The 21,058-nt window shown below is 38.7% G+C and overlaps 1 protein-coding gene and 1 long non-coding RNA gene across 3 annotated transcripts in view; one reads left to right on the top strand and one right to left on the bottom strand.

Moving 5' to 3' along the window:
* The first annotated feature begins 11,132 nt into the window (after positions 1 to 11,132).
* LOC131273049 (uncharacterized) lies at positions 11,133 to 11,562 on the top strand. The gene is made up of 2 exons (XR_009180152.2): positions 11,133 to 11,181; positions 11,333 to 11,562. It is a non-coding gene; the product is annotated as an uncharacterized lncRNA (long non-coding RNA).
* Positions 11,563 to 16,399: 4,837 nt separating this feature from the next.
* LOC101439724 (sterol O-acyltransferase 1) overlaps positions 16,400 to 21,058 on the bottom strand; it is a 91,978-nt gene continuing 87,319 nt past the window's right edge. For both annotated transcript variants that reach the window (XM_004478235.4, XM_004478236.4), the window contains one exon: positions 16,400 to 20,983. In XM_004478235.4, coding sequence (XP_004478292.1) covers positions 20,927 to 20,983 — 57 coding nt within the window. In that variant the 3' untranslated portion in view covers positions 16,400 to 20,926. The remainder of the gene's footprint in view (positions 20,984 to 21,058) is intronic.

Below are 21,058 nucleotides of genomic sequence, written 5' to 3'. Positions count from 1 at the left end.
CCCTGAGCCTCAACAGACCTGCAACTCCTACCCTCTGCTTTAATGAACTTACTCCAGCCAGCTAACAGGGATGTGAAGAAGGTCATCCACCACACCAGGGAGCCAAGAGTGCCTACAACTGCAAACAGGAGAATTGCATCCATCATCCAAGTGGAATCTAAGCACTCTCTCGATACAGAGGTGGAGCGGACATAAACATCCCAGGGTCCACAGAATGGAGGAATAGAGTATGGATTAGAGTGGACTTACTGATACTCTATTCTGGAACTAATGTGATTAGTAATGGAAGTAAATGTTGCACTGAGATGGAGAAAGTGGCCATGGTAGCTGCTAAGGGTGGGGAGTTGGAAGAAGAGATGTGATGTGGGGACATTTTCAGGACTTAGAGTTGTCCTGGGTGATACTGCAGGGACAGTTACTGGACATTGTAGGTCCTGCCATGGCCCACTGAGTGGACTCGGGGAGAGTGTAAACTATAATGTGGACCGTTGACCATGTGGTGCAGCAGTGCTCAGAGATGTATTCACCAAGTGCAATGAATGCCCCATGATAATGGAGGAGGTTGTTGTTATGGGAGGAGTGGGGTAAGGAGGGTGGGGGGTTATATGGGACCTCATATTTTTTTAATATAACATTAAAAAATAAATAAAGACAAAGAAATTTTAAAAAATAAAACCTTTGAGGACAAAAAATATATATATAGACCCCAGCCTGAACCCCCAAGTGTCTGGTGCCTCAGAAATGAGAGCTTGAGAACCTGGATTTGAAACCATTTGTCTGGCTATAGAGTTCACATCAGACCTGGGGACCCACCCAAGCACAGTCTCCCAAGAACCCCTCAGATTTTCCCAGTCTCCATTGCTTATATTATAATACCAACGAACTATATCCCCATAGGAAGCAGTATCTCCTCAAGGAGGAAGCTGTTAAAGGCCTCTGGCACATGATTTCCTGGAAAATGGCCTCCTAGTTCCCTGCCAATCCCCTTGAAACACTCTAATCTTTCCAGTGAAAAAACCCATAGGACTTTACCCCTTGCAAGAGATAGTTAGTGGGGATGTAGTCCCAGGGCAGCCACGATTCATGCCTCGTCATCTGCAGGGCTTCCCTGGATCCCCCAGCTCCATGCTTAGCAGCTGCCTAGAGATTTTCCTGGAGAACCAAAGCTGGAGGATCCAGGTGAGTTTCCTGCCATGGGCAGACACTGGGCACTTTGTGTGAAGGTGATTCTAAAACTGGGTCTTTCCCTATGCTAAGTATGTATGTAAAGCACAAATTAGAACCAAATAAAGAATTTAATTTTGTCAGTCTGCTTGTGCATAGAAGCTTGTCAATAAGACTTGGGATTTATCTGTTAATTTTATATTTTGAGTTAGGGAAAATGTTGTCTTTCAGGAACCCCTGTTCTTGATGTTCTACTTTGTGACTTCTGTTGTGTTGCCTCATGAGAAACTCTCAGAATGTGCTGGCTGTATCTCCTTTGGGTTGTATACTGGATAATTGACCTAAACTTGGAGGGAATCTATGATGGTTAGGCTATTGTGTCAATTCAGCCAGGTAATTGTGCCCAGTTGTTTGGTCAAGCCAGCACTGGGCTAACTGTAATACAAGGGCATTTATGGACTTTAGTCACCATTGACTTTACTGCAGTGGTAAATCATAGATAGCTGTTTATAATTACATCAATCAGTGAGATTGCCATCAGCAATGAGCGACACTTAACCCAATCAGTTGAATGCCTTAAAAGGGGAAATGATTCCAGCATTGAGAGAGAATTTCCCAGCTTGTCTTTGGACAGCCAACATCTCCCAGAACTCGTCAAGAACCTTCATTGAACTTTCATTGTAGTCCTTGGTTATGCATTCCCATGGCTGCATGAAAGACTCTTATAGAATCGCATACTATTGACAGATATCTCTTGTTGATTCTGTTTCCCTAGAAAATGCTGACTAATACAGGACCCCCTTGAAAAAAAAAAAGAAATTGGTTTTCTATTGCAACACTGCCTGGCCACAGTATAAATTAGATAAGGGTGAAAAGTAAATCTAAAGATGTCTTTAAATTTCAATACTACCTTGCAATTGCATTTGTTTTGCAAAAATGAAATCACAAATAGAATTAATTCAACTGTTGGAAAATTGGAAAAACTTAGCAAGATTAATGTTTCTAATAAAATAGTTTTAGTCACTGAGTCGATAAATAAAAGTGCCCAATTTGTTTTGAAGTGAAAATTTACTAGAAACCATAACTAAGAGTTAAGATAAAATCATTGTATAGATGCCTTTATATTATATAACAGCAAAAGGATAATATCTGAAATTGCTGAAACTGGCTGGATTTAGCCTAGTCTTGCTATTGTGATGATAATTCTAAACTATACTTACCTTTGCTTATGCATATTTCAAGACTAGCCTTGCCCTTATCTATACTTACTATTGTGATGGTAATTCTAGACTAAACTTATCTTTGTTTATGGTTATTTGAAGACTAGCCTCACTCTTACGTATACTTGCCATTGTGATGGTGACCATTCTATTCTCCCCTGTTAGAATCCGTAGAAACTTCTGCTTCCCATGATTCAGGGAACTGCAGATATGAGACATCCCTAACTCCCATCCTTCTACCGGCATTAATAAACCTGCTTTCTCTCATGACCTTCCCAGTGTGGACTCCAATTCATCTGCTCTGGGCAAGAACCCAAAGGGACCCCTGCAAGGTTTCCTTCAACTTGGCACACCAATGGGACCTCATGACCTTTGAGGAGATTCCTGCCTGGTGGAATTCTTGATTCTTAGTGTGGGCGTCCACTCTTCCAGTCCAGCAGCTTCCAGAGTCCTGTTATCTCTGAGGACTGGGGAGTGGGGAAGATGGCTGACTAGGAAGACATGAGACTCTCTTCTCCCCCAGAAAAATAGAAGACAGACAGAAATGGCCTTAAAAAAAATCTAGGATTTAGGACACCAGGGGAAGGCTCGACACTGCCCAGAGGAGAGAGGATCAAAGGAAAAGAATTGTGACTGCCAAACTGTGAGTTAAAAGCTACAGCTACAAATGCCAGCATCCTCTCTACTGTATAGACACTTTTGAATTCCCAGGCCTTGGGATTGGCAACTGTAGACAAAGAGGGCCCCAGGAACACATCTTAGCAGGAAAGAGGAGAAAGATTGACACAGCCAAAGGGTGACATAGCTTTTGATCCACAAATTTGGTTTGCTGTGTCCCACATGCCCTTACAGCTTGGGTGGGACTACACATTTGTTGACTTTGGGAGCTGGCAAGGATCTAAAGAGATCCAACCCTCTCAAACTCCCTCTCCACTAGCTGTAACTAGGATGCAGAGGAGAGTGGAATTATTTCCTACCTGGGAAAAGGTTGGGAGCTGCCAGCTAGAATGGAGTTACCGCTGAGAAAGTTTGAATTATGAGGTTCCTAGCCTCCAGGCAGGTGCCTCTGTCACATTGATCCATATTACATCAAACATATGCTGACCAGGCATTGAACTGAGAGGGCTGCCAAAGAGGAGCTTCTGCTGGCAGACCAAAGAGGTGCATATAAGGAAATTAAAATAAATAGAGAGGGAAGCTGCTGTGGCTCAATCAGATGAGCTCCCGTCTACCACATGGGAGGCCCTCGGTTTGCGTCCCATGGCCTCCTTGTGAAGGCAGGCTTGCCTGCACGCTGCAGAACGCCATCTGGCCCACAGGTGCTGCAGAGTGCTGCCCGGCCCATTACTGGGTATACACCCCAAAGAACTGAGAGATGTGACACAAAGAAACATCACACTGATGCTCATAGTGGCATTATTCACAATTGCCTAAAGTTGGAAACAACCCAAGTGTTCATCAACCAATGAGTGGATAACAAACTCTGTTGTATACATATGATGGGATATTATACAGTGGTAAGAAGAAATGGAGTTATGGCAACATAGATGAACCTGGTGGACATTATGTTGAAAGAAGCAAACCAGACAGAAAAAGACAATTATGGCATGATTGCTCTACTATGAACTAAATATATTATATTCGTGGAGTTAATAACTTGAATATGGGTCACCAGAAAATAGAATGAGGTTACAGAATGGAAAGCTGAGGGTTAACTTGTGCAGAATTGGTAAAAAAAAAAAAAAAAAAAGTGTTAATCTTTGTAAATGAATAGGAAAGGTGAAAGCACAGGACAATTGTTGTAACTAGCAGTGCTATTATAAGGGTATGACAGTGGTTGAAAGAGAATGTCTAAGGTCATGTATGTAATTACTAAAGGAAAGCTAAAAAATGAAACATGGGAATATATAACATAGTAATACCATAGGTGAAATATGAATATGGGTAAAATTGCATTATAAGACTGTTTTTCTTTAAAAATGAACTAATATATTAATACTACAAGACGTTACTATCAGACAAAAAAATTACAACATGTCAAAGAAACTAAACACAAAGTACTACATATTGTATGATTCCATTTATTAAAATATAAATCAATTTATAAATATGGAGTTAGATTAGTGGTTATGTAAGGCTGGGGAAGATTAGAGGAATTTAGAGGTGATTGTTAAGGGACATGGGGGGGTTCCTTTTTGGAGTAATGAAATGTTTCTAAAATCTTTTGTGGTGATGAATGCACAACATTGTGATAATACTAAAATCCATTGATTATAGCCTTTGAATAGATCATATGATATATGAATATATCTCAATAAAACTCCTTAAAAATAATGAAATGTGTAAAAATAGCCTGAAATAGCAGCTATGTATGGCAATGGAAGCATAGAGAGAATGAGAGATGAAGAATTTTCTTGTTTGTCTGCTTTTACCAAATACCATTGATTGTACACTTTGGATGAATTGCATGCTTTATTAATATATAGCAATAAAATTTATTTGTTTAAAAACAGCTCTGCCTATTAGGCTGGAAAATTAAGAATAAGAAGGACAGAGGAAATGTTACAGAATAAATCTTGGTTTGCATAATTTGTCCTGTAATTCCCCAATTTAAATATTTTAACAGTCTTAGAAAGAGTTTGATAATTAATAATCCAATTGCCAATTTCCAGGAAATTGTGTTTGAAAGCTATGGAAAGATTTTTCTAAATTTTGATTAAAACAAATTAAACATAATATATCCCAGAATCTGGCAGACAAAATGTTTTTAAGGTTATGCAAAGTTTAGCATATTATAGACAAGAGAGATTTTAGCCTCTAGTGGAAGAATGGGAAAAGGAACATTTCTTGCATAAAGTATAATTGATTCAATTTTATTTGGCTTGGGCGTAATCTCCCTATGTTTATATAATACTAATAAAAATAATAAATTAGCCTTGTATTTAATAAATCTTTAAGATGATGAAAATTGTAAGTTTATGTTTAATAAAATTAAATTACAGAAGAAAATACAGATCTGTCCTAAAGCGAAAATGACTAGTTTTCACAGAACAGAATGAGGGACGTAAGACAAGACTTAAATGGATAAAAATAAATTTCATTCGTTGCTAACTATAATTTAATAAGGCTATTTAAAGGTGAAGTAACTAGTCTATGTGGTTATGGTTGATTATAGGATATCTGTAAAAGCACTTTCTAAACTGAAAGTATTTCAGTGGCTAATTCTAGGAAGCCACAATTAAGTAGAAACCTGAATGGATAACAAAAAGTAACTTCACAATAGAGAAACCTGTCAGAGGCCACCTCAATCTGCATATAGAGATGGTGGTAGGGAGAAAATTATCTTGATTCCATTGGTAATATTAGGTTTTCCTAAAATAATTGAGAAAGTAGTTTTTTTCCTGTACTGCTGAAATAAAATACCTGTTAATGAAATCATGGTAAAGGTATAAAAATAAAAAGTAGAATACTAAAAATAGTTAAGTTCATTCAATATGTTATACATTGCATTGAAAGTATTTAGAAAGTATAGAAAAATTAAAAGGGATAGACTTCATTGTTGTCAAAGTCTCTTGTGCATTTAAACCATGTCCCCCCATATCCTACATGGTGCCTCACCATTTGAGTTATTGGCTAGATTGGTCACTACAACCCCTAAAACAATAAAAGTACCACATCTCCTGGTCATGCTCCTGAAGTAGATGGAAATAAGCTGATTCCTGTGGCAGCCGGCGATGGCTCAATATCACTATATTTAAAATGGGCATTGCCTCAACTGGCTGTTTCATGGTGCCAAAGGGCACTATGCACCAGGCCAGTGAAACACTGGAGCTACCTTTCCTGTTCTCTCCAGAAACAATGGTGCTGTAGCATGCTGGTTTTGTGGAGGATATACCAAATGGAGCAATAATTACCAGCATAATGTGTGTAGAACCTAAACAGACACAATTGGCATTAAGTCCTTCTCCCATGGAGAGACAACATGTATGGTATTGCAAACCTGGAACTTAAATATTAACTGAAGCTCAAAAAGAAACTTGTGCATTGATTAGTATTAAGTGCTGTACCTATATACCTGATGAATATGATAACATCTCCTCTATTCTAGATCATAAGCAGGGGGATATTGAATATATTAAGTCTTGGCAATCCATCCTTCAGCTGTGTGGGATCACAGCCCCCTCTTAATTAGAGGTGAAGTGGGCATCACCATCCCAGAATCCTCAGGACTGGGTAATAAAATATGGACTAGAGTGGACTTACTGATACTTTACTATAGACTTATTGTGATTCTAGCAATGGATGATATTATATCATTGATGTGGAGACAATGGCCATTGGAGGTGCTGAAGGCAGGGAAAGGGAAGAGGAGGTGTAGCAGTTTGATATGGTTATGAATTCCAAAAATAGATATTGGATTATGTTTGTAATCTAGTCTATACCTGGGTGTGATTAAGTTATGATTAGGGTTTTGATTGGGCCACATCATTATGACACTGAATCCCCACCCATTGGTGTGGGGAATCATAGATAAAAGGCATGGCAAAGGACAGAGTTGAGGGTTTTTGATGTTGGAGTTTGATGCTGAAGCCTTAAGCGGGAGCCCCAAGAAGTAAGCTCACAGAGGAAACAGAAGCAAGCCCCAGGAAGAGAGGAAGCCTGAACCCAAGAAGAAGCAAGCCCTGGAAAGAGAGGAACCTTGAACTCAGAGAGAAGCAAGACCCTGGAAGAGACAAACCCAAGAAGCCTGAATCCTCACAGACGTTGGCAGCGATCTTGCTCCAACATGTGAAAATAGACTTTGGTGAGGGAAGCAACTTATGCTTTATGGCCTGGTATCTGTAAGCTCCTACCCCAAATAAATATGCTTTATAAAAACCAACCAATTTCTGGTATTTTGCATCAGCACCTCTTTGGCTGACTAATACAAGAGGTGTAAGATAGGGGTATTTTTGGGACTAGGAATTGTTCCGAATGGCATTGAAATGACAGATACAGGCCATTATATATGTTGTCATAACCTACAGAATTGAGTGTGAGAGAGGGTAGACTACAATGTAAATTATAGTCCATACTTAGTGGCAATGTTCCAAATATGTTCAATTGCAATGAGTGTACCACACTAATGAAAGAAGTTGTTAATGTGGGGAAGGGTGGGAGGTGTGGGGAGTGGGGCATATGGAAATCCCTTATATTTTTTTGTGTAACATTCCATGTAATCTAAGTATAATTTTTAAAAATTTTAAAAAATATTTTAAAAAGTCTTGGCAAACTTGATTCATTTTCTAAGTAATTAATGAACGTGCCTGTAAAATAAAAGAATAGCTCTCTTTAGTACTGTATTTTGCTTGCCATATGCTTGTCTTGTTATTGCCTATATTTTCTTTGTGAGTTTATGTCTAGGGCATCCTCCAAGATGATATGAAGATTTTCCTTGCTCCTAATCAGCAGGAAGTAACTACAGAAGATGAAACCCTCACCCATTCTCATATTTGCTGCTACTTTAAACTAACAAACTAGAATTTTCTTTCTTTGCAGAGACAAGGCTTATCTCTCTTTACCTCCCCTCTGGGCAGGCTTATGCTCACTAGTGTATATCGCTCCCTCCAAATCCTTTGGATCCAACCTAACCCTCCCATTTCCTGTGTTCCTAACCTTTCTTGGCTCATACCACTTTTAGTTCCACTCTCAACCTTTCTCTTTATTCTTCTAATGGGCCCTTGTGTTTACACTTTTTTTTTTTTTAAGATTTATTATTTATTTATTTCCTCTTCCCCGCCCCCTGCCCCATTGTCTGCTCTGTGTTCTTCTTTGTCCACTTGTGTTCTTATCAGCAGCACCAGGAATCTGTCTTTTTTTTTTTTCATCATCTTGCTACATCAGCTCTCCGTGTGTGTGGCGCCACTCCCACTCCTGGGTAGGCTGGGCATTTTTCATATGGGGCAGCTCTCCTTGCAGGGCACACTCCTTGTACATAGGGTTCCCCTACACAGGGACACCCCTGCATGGCATGGCACTCTTTGCATGCATCAGCACTGTGTGTGGGCCAGCTCACCACACAGGCCAGGAGGCCCTTGGTTTGAACCCTGGACCTCCTATGTGGTAGGTGGACGCTCTATCAGTTGAGCCAAATCTGCTTCCCCCCTTGTGTTTTTAAAGCCCTAGTCAAGTTTATCTCTTCGAGGTTGGACACTTTACAAAGCAAATTAATGATTGTGTGAGGATTCCAGCCAGTTCCAACTACCATCCCAAGCACACCACCCCTCAACTTCAACTGAACAGCCCAGAGAATTTTTCACCCTATCAGGCAGGGACTACTGCCCCTCCCCAGCAAGAAGCAGCTACAGAAAAATGACCATCACCCTTCTGCTTCCCCTTAAGAATAAGGGTGAAAACTCTCTGAAGTGAATGTTGAGGCAGGCTAGATCAGGAACGGAGGGGAAAAAAGTTCCATAGGAAAACACTAGGGTGAAAAGGACAAAACAGTTCAGTACAAAACTCCTGCTCACAGGCATCCATCTGCATGCACCTGACAGCTGGAAGTCCCTCCAACAAGGGAGGAGTCAACTGACCAAGGTCGAATACCTGATGATAACAGATAATGAAAAGCCCATTCATAGCCCTACCCCTAACCCCCACTTAGGCAAAGTTTCCAATCCTTCTTCTGCATACACAGAACCAATGAGAATATTATAACTCATAAGCCTTCATTTACATGGAGGAAGGAAGGTGGGGGGAGGCCAGCCTTAAAAAAGTCCTAAGCCACAGCCCTGGCGTGTGTCTCTCCCTTGAGCACACCCACACCCTTGTCTCACATGTGTACTTTCTCTTTCTTTTACTTTACAATAAACTCAATTTCCAAAAAGTTGTTTGGAAATGTTTGGAAATGAATAGAAATAGTGAAAGCATATACAGAATTTATAATGAGTAGCACTAACATGGGTATGACAGTGGTTTGTTTTCTGCTAGTTTTTTGGATGTTTTTTGAGTAATGAAAATGCTCTAATATTGATTGAAGTAAGGAATGCACAACTCCATGACTATATCAAATGCCACTGATTGTACACTTCAGATAAACTGCATCATTTATGAACAAAAAAATAATAGGGTGGGTTGGTAGAAAAATACACCAACTATAAGATACAATCTGTAATTAGTAGTAATACTTTGATGATGTTCTTCCATAATTTATTACAAATATTTCACAAGAATGCAAGATAATTATGGGAGCCTTTTATGATGTTACGCATGTTTGTTTTATAAGGTCACAACTTTTATTATACACTTGTTTATGTATGAATGATATATTTCAATAAGTTTTTAAAATGAAAAAAAGAATTTTTTAAAAATAAGAATATGGTACATGAATATAAAAACCGCTTTTTAAAAAGTTTTTAAAAAGTCATATTCCCTCTCCCTGGTCTACTCACACATCAGACACAAGTTTAAAAGCTCAGGTACAAAGATTAACCTCCATACTTTTTTTGCTATGGAGGATTGAATAAAGTTGGAGCATTTGAGTTGGGTTTCAAAGTAAGTGAGAGTTTTGAGAGATGGATATGGAGAGGGAGGACATTCTGGTAAGGTGTAAAAATTTGAGCATATTGGTAGAATAAGAACAGTACAAAGTATTGTCACACTGACTAAGACAGAGGAGTTATAACGTGGGTAATAAGGTTAATAGGGAAGAGGGCTTCTATGAAGTCAGTCGTTGTTTTTAAAGAACTCTCCACTAATCTATGCCCCTTACATAACATGGCTTACCTGAATTTCTGCCAGAAGGCATCATGCTTTGAACCATCAAAACCTTTAAAGGTCCTATCAATTATCTTTTGAGAACTTAAAGTAGTCAGAATGTCAGAGGAAAGGGGGAGGGTAGGGGGGCCGAGTGGGTTAACAATCTCTCCTAAAATCCAGGTAAAAGTGAATCTGGAGTAACAAGCATGTTAGAAAAGTTTAATTAAGGATATTGAGACAAGTCTAGTTGATTCTTATTGTTACAGATCTGTATTTATCTGTACATGAATGAAAAAGGAATGATCTCATTTAGAAAAAATAGGAAAACCTGGTAAAATTAATATGTTGTACAAAATTGCATGTCAATACCTTTACTATTTTTTAAAGTACAAAAAAAAGTTCTGTTTAATACTATTATTTAAAACAGGATGAATTTAAAATAATATAATTTTAAAGCACAGTCCACGAGCAATGAAAGAACTCCGACTCAAAATACTGCAAAAGGAATGGCTTTGGTTTTATTTAAACAAACAACAAACACGATAGAAAATTTTAGCTCCATATTCAGAATCTTGGATTAAGGAAAACGGTGACTGGATTGCGATTTCTGCCATGGCCACGATTATTTATATTCCTGGTTACTCGAAAATAATTGCGTCATCTCTTCCTTGGCTGCAGATACTTCTAATTTTTTGCCCTCAAGCGTTGACGCAGTTTGGCAACGTGGAGGACATTTCGGGAATAATATAATAAATAATGGCTCCTATCATTCTTCGGGAAAGCTAACCGAGAAATAGATTAGCAGCGTATTGGAACTTGTCAGAAATGCCACGCACGGTAGGCTAAATAAATATTTATTAATCGTTTACATTAAAATCGGGGTACAGATTTCATCCAGCGTGGGCTTTTCGTGTTACGGAGACTTCTGTGTTCTATGAAGTCATCAGGCGCGACCAAGAAGCCTGACGGCGCATTTTGGTCATCGCCCAGGCCTGGAAAGACACGCTCGGCCCTCAGCAGACCGCGGGCACCCTCTGGTGGGCGGCCTCGCTCTAGGCGGGTCAGTTCGTGCTCTCGGCTTGCCCCACGTGCCCTCACGCACGCCATTTCCAAGGACTCGGGAATTTGGCAAGATTAGCATAGTTTCTGGATTGGAAGTAATGGGAAACAGATACCTACAATCCGTAACCACACATTGTATTTCCCATCAGGAATCACGCCTCCTCGCCTCTTCTCAGAGCGCTCACGTGTCGTCATGGAAACCCAGGACCCTAAATTCAAGCCGCCATCAATAGGGACTGCCTTCAGCAGTGCCGGCGGAGGAGAGAGACAGCTAAGCAACAAACCCTACAATCCTTCTGAGTTTGACTTTTTAAATTTTCATTTAAATCGCAACATATAGTCAATGTCAACAGAAAATAAAAAGTTCTATCAGGCAGTTCTCACGGATTCCAAAAGTGCCTAATCTAGGGGCTTTCGGAGGCAAGCGGGCGCCAGAGGCAGCCGCTCATGTCATTGAATTGCTTCCAGGGATGCCTGTTTCCTACCCTCTATGTAAGGCGTAAGGCACAGCTGGTTGAGTTAGGATCTGTTCAGCTGTTCCCGTCGCTTTAATCTCTTTGTTGTTCTATTTTTTTTTAAGATTTTTTTTTTTATTCATTACTCTTCCCTTCCATCTCCCCACCCCGGGTTGTTTGCTCTCTGTGTCCATTCGCTGTCTGTCCTTCTGTGACCGCTTCTATCCTTATCAGCAGCCCGGGGAATCTGTATTTCTTCTTTTTGCTGCATCTTCTTGCTGTGTCAGCTCTCCATGTGTGCAGCACCATTCCTGGGCAGGCTGCACTTTCTTTCACGCTGGGCGGCTCTCCTTACGGGGCGCACTCCTTGCGCGTGGGGCTCCCCCACACGGGGGACACCCCTGCATGGCATGGCACTCCTTGCGCGCATCAGCACTGTGCATGGGCCAGGTCAAGGAGGCCCGGGGTTTGAACCACGGACCTCCCATGTGGTAGACGGACGCCCTACCCACTGGGCCAAGTTCACTTCCCTGTTCTATTTTCCTAAAAGCCAATTTCAGGGGGGAAATTGGGTAATCAAAATTATGGGTTCCCATCAATTGAGGCTTTGCTGTGAATGCTGCCCATGTCCTTGGCATCTTGATCCCTACTTCCCTGGACCCTTCAACCACACCGTCCCCAGGTCCGGAACAACCGGAAGGCCTTCCTGACGTTCTTTCTTTCAGCAGGAGACAGAAAGGGAGGATTGCACTTGAAGCGAGGCAAACTATTAAAATCGTTTGGTCTTTTCGCCTGTAAACCTACGCTCAGGAAGGAATGCGATAAGCTCCTTCGCACTTAGGAACTAAGACCCACCACTCCTACTTTCCACCTGGGAGCATTTTGCATTAAGACAGAACCTTAATGCCACATAATGAATGCCAATGGAACCCCAGCGTGTAGAAGGCTTTAGTGTAACAAATTTCCAAATGAAAGAAAATTTGCCTATTTTGTTCAGTCATGTTCCTAGTACTAGTCATGCCACTGGCAAAAAACTTTTTCAATACATGGTGATTGAAATTTAATGGATAGTTGTTTTGTATTTATAGAATTAAGGCCCTGGTTTCTAAGCAACAGCAAAGAGAAATATGGGCAGTGTTCAAAACAAGATACATGGCTCATTTTAATTGTCCTGTGACTCAAATACCTTGAGTGTCTGAGCATTTTAGCCTTTAGCATCTCTCCCATCACCTTAACGTTTCTCTAGATCAGGGGTTCTTAACCATTTTTGATCCATGGACCCCTTACTAAGTCCACACTATACTGTGTATTATTTATAAATATATCACACTTGCACCAACACGTCCCCAGAATAATGCTGTTTGTGAAATTCAGTTCAAGCTGAAGGATCTCTTAAGAACCCTGCTAGATTTCCAGGCTTTAAACACATACAGATAGCATCGCATCTTAAGGACTGGCAACCATTGCCCCCTAAATTTTTGCCTGTCTTCCTCCACACTGCACTGAATTTGTGACTGCATGTTAGTGTTGAACCATAACCGCCCTACTGAACTTTGGAGGTCCCAAAACTCCAGTGTCAGTTCATACATGGCTCATCAAACCTGTAGGTATTGCAAGAAAAAAGTAACCCAACTTTCAATATTCTCATCTAGTTTGAAAAATCTAAGTGAGGTATTGATGGTTCAAAACTATTTATTCTACCTTTATAAATCAGATGCATGAGCCTGTTTGCTTTGGAGCCACATCAAGCTATCTGCCTGAAAAGACAGGACCCTAAACTTTCATAAATCCATCAAGAAAAAAATGCCACACCAAGGCTTTGGCCTTAGTAGCACTTAACAGTCACTTTGTCCACAAAATGTGGAACATTTAATTTCTGAAGGCACTTGCCCCTCCCCATTCATCTTGCATTGCAGGGGAGAGTGGGATAGCAAGGCTGTTGAGTGTTATTATACAGGCTTCTATGAAATGCCACCATTCTGTTATTTCTGGAAAGAATGTTGCTGGATGGAGTACTAGCCGTGCTAGGTCCCTACTATCAGTAGTCTGGGGGGAAAGGAAGAAATATATCTTGCTTAGAAATAGATTTACTCAGGTCTTGTCTTAAAAGGCACATTCTAGCCAACAGATTTTTTCACCTTATTTAGACTTTGAAAGTCAATATATACTTTTTGGGGCAAGCAGGGGGAGCTTTCTTACAAAGATCCATTATTCAAAGGTTTTAAAATTCCCAACAGCTGGGGAGTGGATATAGTTCAGTGGTTGAGCGCCTGCTTCCCATGTGTGAGGTCCTGGGTTTAATCCTTGGTACCACCTTAAACAAAAAGTCTAACAGCAGAATAGCAGAAGGAATCAAGCAACAAATAACTTACAATAAGAAACTAGAAGAAATTTTAAGACTAAGAAAAAAATATTTGTTTAAAGAACAAAGTCAGTTTAACTGCTTTTCTTGATGTAAATACAAGTCACAAATGGACCCCACTATTTTTCTCTTTGTAACATGGTTCCCTTCCACTAGCCTAGACAAGAATGTCCTGTTCAATTATTTTCCTTCCCTTTGGGTTATATTAAGCATTTGAAGCTGCTTGATATTAAGAAAAAAAGCATTTATGAGCATAAAATGTAAAAACTTGTATTTACAAAGAGATATTGAATAAACTTGTTTTCCACCAAGTATATTTACCATATTCTTCACATATGCATTATTTTAATACCTCTTGTACACATGTTTTTAAAAATTAAAATTAAAAATAACACAAGGCATACAAACCAGAATCATGGTTCCAGTGATTAGATAAAGGATGGGGCACACTTGTGGCAAGAATTCAGGAAAATGCAGACAACTTTATATTTTAGAATAAACATCTTTATAGAATAACCTTTAAAGCAACTTCAGATTTAAGTGTTCTGCTGTTCTCAGGACACCATATCAGTGTACAAATTGGAAAACTACAAGCCCAGGAAACTGTTGCAATGGCCCAAATGCCAAAGCTTGACTGAGCTTGAGCTCTCTTGCCACCCAATAACTGGTATATCTGCACATGTAATTTAAACTCTCGAAACTACTGGGCACATGAGGCAGTTAAAGTACACTTTCCATTTATTAAACAAAAGACTACCACAAAGCATGATGAAGTAGCTGATAGTTAAAGGTTAGCATTGTACTGGGAAGGGCATATTGACAGCAGAAATGTGAATGAAATAATGTAGAAATAAGGCAAGAAGCATTTTTTAAAAAAAGAATACAAAGGCATTTTAGAGTGTTGTGGGGTTTTTTTTTAAAGATTTTTCTTTCTTTCCAGTCCCCCCACTCCCTTCCCCGCCCCCCCCCCTCAGTTGTCTGCTCTCATTGTCCATTCGCTGTGTGTTCTTCTGGGTCCGCTTATATTCTTGTCAGTGGCACCAGGAATCTGTGTCTTTTTGTTACATCATCTTGCTGCATCCGCTCTCCGTTTGGGCAGCGCCACTCCTGGGCAGGCTGCAATTTTTCGTGCTGGCAGCTCTCTTTACGGGGTGCACTCCTTGCACGTGGGGCTTCCCTACGCAGGGGACACCCATGTGGCACAGCACTCCTTGCGCGCATCAGCACTGCGCATGGACCAGCTCATCGCACAGGTCAGGAGGCCCTGGGTTTGATCCCTGGACCTCCCATGTGGTAGGCAAGCGCTCTATCCATTAAGCCAAATCCGCTTCCCAGAGTGGTGTTCTTTACATCACTTCTAAATATTTATAGACTACACAGATTATCAGCATTCCTACTAAGCCAAAAATATTCAATTTTATCATTGTCTACTGATTTTCAAACTCATCATTACTCAAGAAAGGCTCCACGCCCACTCTGCCTATTTCAACAAGAGTACCTATATTTTCTCTGTTATTTTTAAGCTGGACATATGTATAATTTTTTTACTGTAATGAAACTTATTACAAAATGGCTTATCAACAGAGATTGAGGCTTTTGTCAAACTTTATATTGTTTTCTCTCATTTTTGTAATAAAATTTTTTAGAGATGTTTTAGATTTACAGAAAAATTACACTGTATAGGAAATTCCCATATAATCCCACACACACATATCCAGTTTCCCGTTAATAACATCTTACATTAATGTGGTATGTTTGTTAAAATTGATGATCCAATAGTCAAGCATTGCTACTAACTGAAGTCTATAGTTTACATTATGGATTACGTGTTGTGTCGTGCAGTTTTATAGGCTTTGACATGTATAACACCGTGTGTTCATCACTCCAGTACCATAGAGAACAATTTCACTCCCTAATTTTGCCCTGTGTTCCATCCATTCATCCCTTCCCTTCCCTTCTGAATCCCTGGCAATCATTTATCTTTTTATCAATGTTACAAGTTCTTCCATTAACACAATATAATAACTACAATAACAATCTACTTTGGTCCATGGTAATACTCCCACCTTACGTTTGTTCATTCCTCAGTCTTGAGGGATTTGGGATGATGTCTGCTCTGAGTGCTTCAGGCTGAGAGGGAACTTAGATATGGGGCAGGTGGAAGGAATTATTTTGCTTACAGTTGTAGATACTCCATTTTATTTTAACAAAGGGTTCCACTACTGTATTACCTCATAAGAAAATTTAGTAATATTAGAAACTAATTCTTCTATAAGCTTTATTAATAATATTCATTTTATTCCACAAAACGTTTATGTCCCAGTTCCTTCAACCTCTTAGCCATAAACATAAAGCATAGAGATAATGAAGATACAAAGACAAAATATCCGAGACAGATCTTTCTTTGGTATTAGATATATGTTTGTATTTGAACTCCTGTAATACATAAATTACATGAAGTTTTACAAAAGATTAGTAAGTAAATCATGCTTAAATTTTATTAATAAACATATGAAACCATTCCTTGAGAAAAATATTATGTCTTCCAAAGGATAAGTATTCTTTACACTGGCAAAAATATTCCTTATTTCCCTTCCCCTCCATAAATTCTAAAACCGAAGTAGAGTATACCATACTACTTCTACACATTTAAGTACCTAGGTAGTAGTAGAAATGCATGCCCACTTATGAGTTTTCCACCCCTCCCTAATGATAAAGCAAGTAATTATGAAAATTTTGGTGAGATGGAAATAAGAGTGAGGGCCTTTAACAATCTTGTATAAAATGTCTTGGGTATTTTAATGAAGATGTTGCTGCAAGTGAAGTAAGCCCCTGCCAAAGTTGGTTCTTTGTGAAGATTAACAAAATTGACACTTAGAAAAGAAAAAAAGAAAGAAGATGCAAATAAATCAGAAATGAGAGGCAGGATATTTTACAGTGGTAAAAAAAAAAAAAAGACCATGGTATGGCACAAAGATAAACATTATGTACAAATAGAATCATATTAAGGGAAGTGGATGTGGCTCAAATGATTGAGCATCCATCTAACATATGGAGGGTCCAGGGTTTGATCCCCAGGGCCTCCTGACCCATGTGGTGAGCTGGCCCATACACAGTGGTGATGTGAGCAAGGAGTGCCGTGCCAGGCAGGGGTGCCCCCGCACAGGAGTGTGCCCCGCAAGGATAGCCGCCCCATGTAAGAAAAGTGCAGCCCGTCCAGGAGTAGCACTGCACACATGGAGAGCTGATGCAGCAAGATGACACAACAAAAAAGAGACTCAGTTTTCCAGTGCCACCGTATAATGCAAGAGCAGAACAACACACAGCAAATGGAACAGCAGACAATGGGGGGGAAGGGGAGAGAAATAAAAAATTAAAAAAAAAAATACTAAGAATTCAGAATCAGACCCACACAAGTGATTTTTGACAAAACTGTCAAACCTACCCAGCTGGGTCAGAAATGTCTACTCAATAAATGGTATTGGGAGAACTGGATATCCACAGCTAAAAGAAAGGAGGAGGACCCCTATCTCATACCTTATTATAAAATTAACTCAACATGGATCAAGGACCTTAACACAAAAGCCAGAACCATAAAGCTCCTAGAAGAAAATGTAGGAAAACATCCTTAAGATCTTGTGGTATGTGGTGGCTTTTTAAACCCTATACCCAAAGCATTGACATTGAAAGAAAAAAAAGATAAAGGGACCTCCTCAAAATTAAACACTTCTGTGCCTCAAATGACTTTGTTAAGAAGGTGAAAAGACAGCCTACTTATTGGGAGAAAATTTTGGGAAACCACATAGCCAATAGGGTTTAATCTTCATGCTACATAAAGAGATCATACAACTCAAAGATAAAAAGACAAGCACAACTATGTGTTTATACCAAATACCTTTGATTGTATACTGTGGATGGACTGTATGCTTTATTAATATGTATCAATGTAATTGATTTGCTAAAAAAAAATCAGTTGGCCATTAAAAAAAAAAGAAAGACAAGTAAACCAATTACAAAATAGGCAAAAGACTTCAACAGACATTTTTCCAAAGAAGAAATTCAAATGGCCAAAAAACACATGAAAGGATGCTCAACATCACTAGCTATTAGGGAAATGCAGATCAAAACTACAATGAGATATCATTTCACACCTTACAGAATGGCCATTATTAAAAGGCAGAAAACTACAAGTGGTGGAGAAAATGTGGAGAAATGGGAACACACTTCTACTGGTGGTGGAAATGTAAACTGGTGCAGCCTGTATGGAAGACAGATTGGAGGTTTCTCAGGAAGGAAAATACAGAACTACCATATGATCTGGCAATCCTGCTAAAAGGAATATATTCAGAAGAGTTGAAAGCAAGGACAGGAATAGACATTTGCATACCAATGTTCATAGTAGCATTATTCACAATTGTTAAAAGATGGAAACAACCCAAGTATCCATCAACTGATGAATGGATAAAGTATAATATATACACACAATGGAAGCTTATTCAGCTGTAAGAAGAAAGAAACCTGGGACAACACAGATAAACTGTGATATCATGTAAACTTTGAAGACATCATGTTGAGTGAAATAAAGCCAAACACAAAAGGACAAATATTACATGGTCTTGCTCATATGAACTAAATATGATGAGTAAACTCACGGAGTTAAACTAAAGGTTACTAGGAGATAAAATGTGGGTTAAAAAGGGCAAGCTGATGCTGAATGTATATAGAATGTTTAATACGGGGGACTGTATTGTGAGGAAATGGTTAGAGTTGGTGGTAACACATTATAATGAGTATAATTAACACTGTTGACTTAAAAATGTGATTGTACCTGTTAGGGGTAGTCTATGAAGGTTAATGCCAATTGAAAGAAAGCTAGAGGATAATCTAGGAACTATATAGCACAGCGATTATAGTGGTAGATGATGATTTGGTTAATAGTACAAATACAAGAATATTCCTCTATTACAAGATGTGAAGAATATGGAGATACATGGGGAAAATATAATTAAGGTAATGAACAGACTATAGTTCATAGTAATATTGTAATATTTTTACAGCAATGGCAAAGAAGGTCAATGCTAAGAGTCAATAATGGGGTATAGATGAAGGAATGTGATTTTTTTCCTTTTGGATTAATGAAAACATTCTGAAATGGAATGAGCTGATGAGAGCACAACTCTGTGATGAAAATGAAAGCCAATGAGTGTACACTTTGGATAGCATGAACAAAGCAGGGGACCATATAACACAGAGAAGCCATTGGTGAATGATGTACTGTGGTTAACAGTACAATTATGAGAATGTTCTCCGATGAATTATAACAAATATACAATACTAATACATGGTATTAATAAAAGGATGGTTTGTAGGAAAAATACACCAACTATAAGCTATGGACTATAAATAGCCATAATATTATGATGATGTTCTTTTATCATTTGTAGCAAATATATCACAACAATGTCAGATGGTGGAGGTGGGGCAATGTATGGGAATCCTGTGTGGTATGCATGATGTTTTGTAAACTCACAACTTCTCAACTAAAAAAATTAATGAATTTTTTAAAAATGTAATTAACAAATCCAAATGATTGACATTTTAATTTTTAAGAAAAATACAGACATACAAGAGATTATAAAAGCAGTTTTGTTAGGACTTTATGGTTCCATTACAATTACAATACCGCTCTATAAAACTTTTACTGCTTGAGAACATGTGGCAAACTTTTTTAAAAAAACAATCTCCTTTGAGGTGCACTTTCGTTTGTTGAAGTTGGATTTCATTTTTTAAATCTGCCTCAATTCACATATATCAAAGGTATGGTGAATAAAATTTTCCTGGGTACTTTTGGACCAAATTAAGTTGTGACTATTAAGAAACGTTTCTTATCATCTTGTGATAATCAGTGTAAGTTTAAAACAATTCCAAAATAGTTTCCAAACTTTTTTGGGTGACAGTGGGGCAGGTAGAATAGCAAGATAGCTTCATAAGTTAGCTATTCAAAGTAACATTGATCATTTGGTTAATAAATGTTTCATTTCTGTGGGTGGTACATACTACATGGCTGTGGTATCCCTTTAAATGCTCGATACTTATGAACATAATCACACCTAATATACACAAACAAAAGGATTATGACACACAACACTATATTAGAAATGGGTATCTTAAAATGTGGAGACATCAACCACAGGGTACATTTCATTGAAAACAATCACATGTTCATTTGTTTCACCTAAAAGTAAACTACCATTGAAAGTATCATAATCGAGCAAATACAGAAGCCAGCTTCTGGATCTTTAATAATCATTAATTTTATTATGAATGAAGGTGATTAATACTTAGGTTACAGACTTACTGGTCTGCAAAATAATTCAAGATAGGTCAATATTATTAGACAATGAAATAATTATACCAAATGATACTTCTAAAAAACTTTGGAAAAATTATTACCTTAAAAAAAATTTTTTTTAAGTCCTTTTCCACCTAAGTTCCATTGTAAACAAAATAACTTAAACATATGATTAGCCCTGCAAACCTTTAAACAAATTACTTTTGGAAGTTATATCCCTCAATATATAATGTTACAGATGCAAACTCCAGAATTCAAGAAGAAAAGCATGTTTGCTTCATAGAAATCATAATTTATACTATATAGAGAAAACAAGGTAAACATTGAATAGAACTGAAGTTTTTTCAAAATCTGTCATTATCTCAACTATTAAGTATCCCTGTTCCAAAAGGGAAAAAAAGTCCTGATCAGGTGTACCAGATACCAGTGAACATCCAGCTGCTCATGACCTGGGAAGAGAGTAAGCCATCTGTAAAACCTGGAGTGGTCCAAATAACATAGGTAACTTCAGTAACAGCCTGAAACAACAGCTGGCCCCAAACTGGAAAGAACACCCAATCCTGAGTCCAAACTTCTAAAACACATAACGACAAGTCCAGGAACGTGGCCGAACATAATCCAGAAATGTGGGCTACAAAGGAGAAAAAAAAAAGGGTGGAAGAATACTTAATTTGTGTGCACTGTATGTTTGGAGAATGGAGAATGG

Source organism: Dasypus novemcinctus, chromosome 13 (assembly GCF_030445035.2).
Source record: "Dasypus novemcinctus isolate mDasNov1 chromosome 13, mDasNov1.1.hap2, whole genome shotgun sequence".
NCBI classification, from domain to species: Eukaryota; Metazoa; Chordata; class Mammalia; order Cingulata; family Dasypodidae; genus Dasypus; species Dasypus novemcinctus.
The sequence above is the reverse complement of the archived record's forward strand: the minus strand, read 5'-3'. Positions and strand labels throughout refer to the sequence as shown.